Source organism: Cyprinodon variegatus, unplaced genomic scaffold (genome assembly GCF_000732505.1).
Source record: "Cyprinodon variegatus isolate N-32 unplaced genomic scaffold, C_variegatus-1.0 Scaffold82, whole genome shotgun sequence".
Classification (NCBI taxonomy): domain Eukaryota; kingdom Metazoa; phylum Chordata; class Actinopteri; order Cyprinodontiformes; family Cyprinodontidae; genus Cyprinodon; species Cyprinodon variegatus.
In genome coordinates, this window is record NW_015150535.1 from 572305 (window position 1) to 580618 (window position 8314).

At 39.5% G+C, this 8314-nt stretch overlaps 1 protein-coding gene across 1 annotated transcript in view; it reads right to left on the minus strand.

Moving 5' to 3' along the window:
• The window catches only part of npr2 (natriuretic peptide receptor 2), a 115649-nt gene that overhangs the window by 6699 nt on the left and 100636 nt on the right, over positions 1-8314 (minus strand). The window contains exons 16-20 of the mRNA XM_015373194.1: positions 7786-7932; positions 7079-7202; positions 4712-4780; positions 4444-4618; positions 2890-2988 (exon numbers count right to left, since the gene is read on the minus strand). Of these exons, the coding sequence (XP_015228680.1) occupies positions 2890-2988; positions 4444-4618; positions 4712-4780; positions 7079-7202; positions 7786-7932 (614 nt within the window). The remainder of the gene's footprint in view (positions 1-2889; positions 2989-4443; positions 4619-4711; positions 4781-7078; positions 7203-7785; positions 7933-8314) is intronic.

Genomic DNA, 8314 nt, shown 5'->3' on the forward strand with positions numbered 1-8314 from the left:
TAAATTCGGTGTTAAAACTATTCAATGTTTAAATTCGGTGTTAAAAAAAGGCAGATTCCAATGAGACTGTTTTTCTTCCATACATATCAAGCTCTATCATATATCAGTTATTTAATTGTACACTTTCATTTTTAGACTGCAGACTTACTGTTCTTGGAGGATCTATAAGTTAAGGAGGTTGTTGTGAGGCTGTTCTTTAGAACCATCTACCTGTTTTACTCCATGAGGAAGGAAACCTGTGTACTTTTAAGACTAGACTTAAAACTTTCCTTTTTGATAAAGTTTATAGTTAGAGTGGCTCAGGTTATCCTGAGCTATCTCTATAGTTATACTGCTATAGACTTAGACTGCTGGAGGACATAGAGACTCCTTTTCATTAGTCTGCTTCATTCTGTCTCTATTATCCAACACTATTTGTTAGTTTAACCCCTAACCTTATGTTCCCTCTGCCTTTACCTCGTCATAGTAGCTTCACCTGGTCTGGTTCTGTTTAGCTTTGACACCAGGCTGTCAACAAGTTTGGTCATAGATGATAAAGTTGGCCCTGTTTTTCAGTTATTAGTCTGGGTTCTCTCCTAGACATAGCTATGGGCTTAGATTTTTTTCTGGGGATAATTATATGTGCTATTTTTTTGTCCCTTTGCATGGAGATTGACTCAGAGCTCAATGCTTAACAGTTTCTTTCCTTGACTGATCCACCTATTGAGCTAGTTTACAGTTTATTTTCCTGCACTGTGCTTCAGTTTCCTACTATTTTCTAACTTTGTATTTTTTCTGTCATTGTAATCCTATGTTAGCTTAGTTTTCTTGTGATGGTTGCTCCATCTGGCCCGGTGTTCTCCTCACCTATGACAACCAACATCCCAGAGGGAGCCAATCAGTGAGCTCTTGATGCTAACGACTTCATGTTCTTGTACAGCAGTGTTTTCCCACTCTGGTCCTCAAGTACCCCTGCTCTGCATGTTTTAGAGGTCTCTCTGTTGCTGCACACCTGCTTCAAATAATTGCACGGGCTCCTCAGCAGCCATCAAGTGCTGCAGAAGACGTTAATCATCCCTTTGTATGGGTCAGGTGTGTTGCACCAAGGAGAGACCTACAACCTGCAGAACAGTTTGTAGAGCCACTGTTCTACAGTTGAGCCCCTTGGTCTTGTGTTTCAGTAGACGTATCTCCATCAATGTTTTTTCTGAATGTATTTTGAATGATCACATCAGAAGAGCTTGATTGAAACAGAAAAATTCAAATCAACTGATTAAATTTAGCAAATATTTTTGTTATGCTCACTTCTAGAGATTTTTGACTTAAATGAAAGTAAATGATCATAAGTGACACATTTGTTGAAAACGTCCTGATGTAGCAAATATTTACCTCACATAATTGATTCACTGTTTCCACCACCGGCGTCCCATTAAAATCAAATGGCATGTAGCATAACCAATACTAGCTGACTTGATAAAGCTTGTCTGATTGTAACACATTCAGTAAAACCTCAGTGCATCACTTTAGTCCAAATGACTTTTGGAAATCTGTTTCTTGTTTATTACAGTTAACTTAAACATATAACCACATTACACTTTGCATCTGTCAGGACTCCTGTCTTTGTGTTTCTGTGTTTGTCTCCCTTCCTCGGTTCTAATCCGCCTCCTCACACACCTGCTGATGGTTTCCTCATTAACGGAGTGTTCATAAGCTGCTGACTGCCACTACCTCGACGCCAGAGTGTTTGCAAGTTTTGGGTACTCTAGCCAAGCTCAGTTTTGTTGAGTCAAACTGAGTTTTTGTCAACCTGAGTTTAACTTTGTTTTTTGTCTTTGCCTCTTGGCAAGAAGTCATCCTGCAAACTGGATTTTCGGACCTTCTCTCCCTGGAAGGATCAACTGAGCTTCAAACCGAGCTGGGGTTCAAACAGGAGGTTTGGATGCACTTTCCCCAAGAGACCGTTTGAGCTTCTCACTGAGAAATGGATTATTCTCCACTACGACCCGTTCAAGTACTGCAGGAAATCTGAGTGCCAGTCAGTTTCTCCGTTCACCAACTAACAACCGCATTCTGGGTAACCCCTGTTCCGCCCTCCACCGAATCAGACAAACACTGGAACCACGGCACACAGACAGGAGTCAAGGATTCAACAACTTCTCTGGAAACGTGAGTCGGCAACCAAATCCTCTTCTCCAAGTTCACGAGTCAAATTTCCCACTGAGCCTGAACTAATCGCTGTGTCTTCCCCTCACTTTACAGTTCCAGTTGAGCAGTGTTCAGAGCAACACTTCTCCCTCTGTTTAACTTCCTCAATAAAACCCGTTAAACCTTTACCCTGGTCTCTGTAACATCATGACAGCATCACCTGGTTAATTTGCTCCAATAAATGGAAACATATCTAATATTGGTTTTATTTTTCTCTAAATTTTACAAGTTTACATAATCTTTCATTATTTCATATGTCATGATCAGAGCTTGGTGTCATTGTTGTGTTTCTCAGTTCCAACTACTGTAATCCCCTAGCTAAGATCTGTCTGTCTTTATGAATTTTGTTTAGTTGACCTAAATAGGTCCCAAACAAAAAGAGCTATGTTATTTTAATAGCCATCATATTTAATTGACCTAAATAAAAAGGAATGGTGTCTTAATCATGTTAATAGGAAACAACTTTATGTTGTTTGATCACAAAATCAAGGTGTAGTAAAGGCATAACAAAAAAGGTATTCAAGCACACCATGTAGCTGTGATACAAATGAGTTCTGTGTTCCCAGAACATGGAGTTCTTTTAAATACATATCTCCTCTGTTAAAAATACACATCTGACAAGTGATATAAAAAAGGCACATCTACTAGGAACAGCGGTGAGAAGTTGGGGACACAAACAGTGGTGACAGAGACAGCTGCTCTCACCCTCTCCATTGGATTCCATTCGAGATGCTGTGTTGACAGTATCTCCAAACAAACAGTATCTGGGCATTTTCAGCCCCACCACACCGGCGCACACTGGACCTGAAAAACACAAGCCGATCATTGTCACATTGCACCGTGAGATCAGGCCGACTTTATGGCCAGACTAGGATTAACGAGGTCTGAGAAACATTTCAGAAGCCACTGATAAATGATGGCAGATTAACATGTTCGTGACTGTGCTGTTTATTAGGTCACTGCATAGGTTTGATTCTATGAGGCTGTGCTTTTCCCGCTGTCTGAGGGAGATGGATGGATGGATGGATGGATGGATGGATGGATGGATGGATGAATGGATGGTGGCAGTTTTGCAGTCATGTTCTCATTTTCACGGTAAGAAAAACTGCTTTATGGCAGCCTAATGTAAGGTTCAAGGCATCAGTTGCAAATCCCTCCTTCCTGCGCTACTTACAGGTAGGGGTGTGCAAAATAATCGTCATGATGATGCATCGTGATTCAAATTTTCATGATCTACTGCATCGATTCTTGACGCCAAGTATCGATTATTAATTTTAAAAAATGAATTAATAAAATTGCATAAATGGTTGGCGAACATCAGCCAAAAACAAGTGTAATACAGCTTCCAGTCCAGTAGATGTCGCTGCGGATGTGTTGACGCACGCTGCTTTGTGTCACAAGCATTTCCAGCTGCGGGATACTGCGCCAAGTCATTCAAAAACAAAACATGGAGGAGATTGAGAAACTTCATCCGGCTCCATCACATTTCAAATCCGATGTTTGGAAGCATTTTGGTTTTAAAAACAAAGGTAAAAATGCAGTGTTCAGTGAAAATATTGAAATGCATCGCAATAATTCAAGTATCGTGATGCATCGTGATAGAGTCGCATCGTGGCCTGTGAATCGTGATTCGAATCGAATCGTGACTTCTTTGGCAATACCAACCCCTACTTACAGGTGCTCTAATAACCCTTTCAGATTTTGGAGGTTCATGACATAGCAGAGGTACCAAAAAATGTAAAAAACAAAACAAAACAAAAACCCTATCTGAAGAGGAAAGAAAGAGAAAACGTGATTCCGATCGGGGTAAGGCTCATACAGAAGTGAAATTGGGCAAGGTCTCTACTTTGTGGCAAGCCCATACAGACTTGGACCATACGTGCTAAGCTCCACTTGTGTTACCTTTGTAACTTTACAGGAATCGATTTCTCTGCAAGTTTATTAACTTTGAGAGTAACATTGTGCTTTAGGGTGAGGTGAACTCAGAGGTCAGTCAGTGTTTACAACACCGCTATTTTCAAAAGGACCTATAGGGGGAGCTCCACTCGAAATTATTTAGCGTGGGTTTAAATTGGTAAAACTTTAGAATTGTTTTGCTTTGTAATATGGAAAAAGTTGCTTTTTTTGATGGAAAATCACACAAAAGTCATCTGAAAAACATTTTTTATGTATTTAATGCCCATTTATTCGCTAAATAGCATAAACTGTCCAACAAGATAAACACTTTCCATGTCGGTTCTGTACGGTGGTCTGACTCACCTGTGTGTATACCTATCCTCAGTCTGAGCTGGTCATTCGGTCTGTGTCGGATCTTGAAGGTTTTCACCTGCTCTAACAACGCCAGTGACATGCTGGCGACCTCTCTGGCATGGAGTTTGCCATTTCGCACAGGGAGCCCGGACACCACCATGTAGGCGTCACCGATGGTCTCCACCTGCAGATCCAATCAAAAGAAACAAATGAACCTGACTCTCATCATCCTGATGCCTTTATATCCCAGCTAAACCTAAAGACGACTGATACTCACCTTATAGACGTCAAAGTTATCAATTATGGCATCAAAGCATGTGTAGAGGTCATTGAGCAACGTAACAACCTGTAAGAGAAGCAGATAAAAGGTTCAGCACATTTCTATTAATCTTTTGAAGTGGTCTTAATTATCAGTTTAAAGAAACTCAACTTTATATAAATAAAAGTTTTCTGAAGGGTTTCAAAGCTTTGATATGACTTGAGTTCAATCAGGGTTTGGTGTTCAGCTATGAGGAAAGCAAATAAGGAGATAAATAGACTGTATCAACCAGGGATGCACGATATAATCGGCCCCCTATCGGTATCGGCCTTAAAACTGAATATCGGACATCGGCCACCCCACCGTTATTTAACCCGATATTTGATCAGCTTCTGAGTTTCTAAAGTCTAAAAAAAAAAAAAAAAAAATACTTCTTCTTCTTCTTCCTCAAAAACTTCTTTTTTACAGACTTAAAAACTTCTAAAGACGAGGGAAAAAATATTGATACATTAAAATATCCCAATATCTTCATATGCTGATATATTGCCATTTAAAAACACCATATCAATCTCTTTTACTAATGAAATAATGCTATATTTCATCGTTATGCTAAGAAATCCCACGAAAATTCACAAAATTTTGCCATATTTTTCTATGTTTATATATTGACGCGGTATCGATCTATTTTACTAAGAAAATCTCACAAGAATTTGCAAAATATCACAAGAGTTTGTAACAGAACGATGAAATTTCATGATATTTTGAAAGTAAAATAGATCGATACCGCGTTTTTAAAAATCAATTTGATATCAGCATATGAAAATATATTTGAGTATATTATTTTTCAAAGTGTCAGAAATTGATAAAAAAAACTGCTATTTTCAATGACTACTTATTTTTGTCCAGCTTTAACATCGGTATCGATATCGGTTATCGGCTACATGAGTTTTAAAATATCGGCATATCGGATATCGGCCAAAATCCCAATATCGTGCATCCCTAGTATCAACTGTTAGAGCAGGTTTACACCTCCTTGAATACAACATAACACCGAGGCTTTTACATGCCTGAATTAAAACCATATTCATAATCGTGCTGTGTCATTCCTTTGACCGTTCACATGAATCAATGAAACATGTTTTTTAAATGTTTTTTTTTTTTGTAATTCATTAAGTTTCCAGGTTCCTGGTGTGTATATGCATGCGTCAGATAATGAATTCAAGCCTACATTACCGTGTTAACATGCTTTTTAATCCTTCCTGCACATTCTTTTCAAACTAAACTTTGCTTTAAACTGTTTTGTGCTTGGAAAAATATAAATTGTAATGTTAAAAATAAAAATAAAAACTTGACAGGTTAAAAACTTACACTACTACTACTCACCAGTTACACATGTTTAGCTCTATAACATTTAAATGCACCACTCCAATGTCTAAGAGAAAAAAATTTAATGAATATTTTTTAATGTATGACCTGCTTCACTGTACAGAAGACTGCCATATGATAGAAATATTTACACTGTGCGCATACAATTATTATTATTATTTTCCTAATCCCTGACTAATCATTTTTAATCTAGAGTGTATTATAGTATAGATTAAATTCATCATCCAGCTGCAGCTCTTCAGAATTCTCTCCCCAAGGAGAGAAAAATCACGCCATCTAGCAGCTTTTTCAAATCACGCGAGAATATGTACAAAACAACAAAAATGGCGCCGGCAACCCTTGTGGGTCGTTTTCAGTGAAGGTCTGTGATTTTAAAGTTTTTTAACCAGCAGGCTACTTTGCTAGACACACATGCCTGAATACCTGTAGATAGATAGATAGATCATTCTATCCTCACCGATGACTAAATTGTAATTTCCAGGAAATTACAATTTAGAAACAAGAAACCTCTACTGGAGTGACACTGATTGAAATCCAAAAGTTAGCTTGGCAAAAACTAATCATTAAATCCAACCTAAAAGATCTGAAAAGGAAAGACTTTTGCTAAAGATCTTAAATACACACAAACTGAATAACTAAATATTTTTGCAATTATTTTTGAACTTGTAAGCGTTTTCCTTGTATCAAAGATTGAAAGCTGAGCTGTGCTTTCTGCCAGACTCCACCACATCATTTAGTTTAGTGGAGATCCTGGGCTTCATCATCCCCGGAGTCTAGAGGCCTCACTCAGATAATGTGACTCAACTCTGCGTCAACATCTCCCATCAAACAGCTGTACTATTTTCAGTCCCAGCCTGTGTGTGTGGGAACGCACACTCTGGAGGTAGAAGCCTGATAACGGCGAGCTCTTTAATGCATTAGTGGAGCCATCACGACCCTGAGCTGCAGAGCAGGAATCCCCTTGCTCTGGTTGGAAAAGATGCTCTGAAGGTGGCGTACCTGCAGGGGCGTGCTCTCCGCAGACAGAGACGTGAATCCGACAATGTCGCTGAAGTAAATCGTGACACTGTCGAAGGCCTCCGCCTGCACTGTTTCTCCTCGTTTTAGCTGCTCTGCGACTGAGCTGCAGAAAGACAGAAAAGTCAAGAAGGAAGAAACAGATTTAGCTCAAAGTCAGAAAAGTTTTCTTAGCTTTTATCTTGTTATTATCCAAAGCTCCTCATATCTGGCTGAACGCCTGGCCACTACAATCATCCCCAGATGTCGGTTTATCTCTTCTCACGTTAATTTCCCTTTAATCAAACAATACCAAAGGCAAAGACATCTCAGAGGCAGAGGTCGGTTTGTTTAATTCTACAGTTTGGTGAGAAATCAAATCTTTCGTTTCTCTCAGGCCCTTTTTCCGTCTGCCTAATTTGGACATGATGAGCGAGGTAGAAAGGGATAAACGTTTGAGAAAGGCTGAATTTGCTCCATTCTGCTGTCTCCCTTTAATGAGCTGTTTGCCTTCATGCTTTCTCTGCTTCACTTTTTATCTACAGATGGATCACACTGCGGGGAGATGTGTTTCTAAGTCTTTAATTAATACAGAGGTTTAGAGCCGCTGACAAAGTGTCAGTGCGAAACGATAGAAGTTCGCCCCAATCAGCCGGGCTCAAGTTAATTGGTGGTTTTAGGGTGTTTTTTCCTTTTGTTTTCTTTCTTACTGTGGTAGGATTTGGTAGAGGAGGTTTTCAGCCTTTCGTTTTTCCTCCAGGTATGCTTGTGTCCTCTCCTCCACCAGGTTCTCGAGGTTGTTGGCGTATTGTTCCATCCTGGATAGCAGGTTATTAAGAATGCTGGTGCTGCCATCTCTGTAGGGAGAAAAGAAAAACACACAAATGTAAGATTTCTGATTTAGCCTGTAATGTTTAGCCAGAACAGAAAAGCTAAGGCCAGAGAGAAGAACAAGGACTCAGAACAATTAAATCTAGACTACAAATTGATCATTCTATTGATCCGTTGTCTTTCCCTCATATGAGAAGAGGTTGCGGGTCTAACAGGTCTCAGAACTAATCACAGGAACCTTTCCCAATGGGAGGAGCAGAGGGAACTACCTAAACTAACTCCTTTCAGTGGAAAGAGGTAGCAGCTCTACCTTGATCTGCCAGTGAATAATGGTAACCTGACTCCGCCAGATGGATTTGCTCCGCATATCCATCTGGAAACCTTCCGTTGAAGTAATTTTGGGAAGGG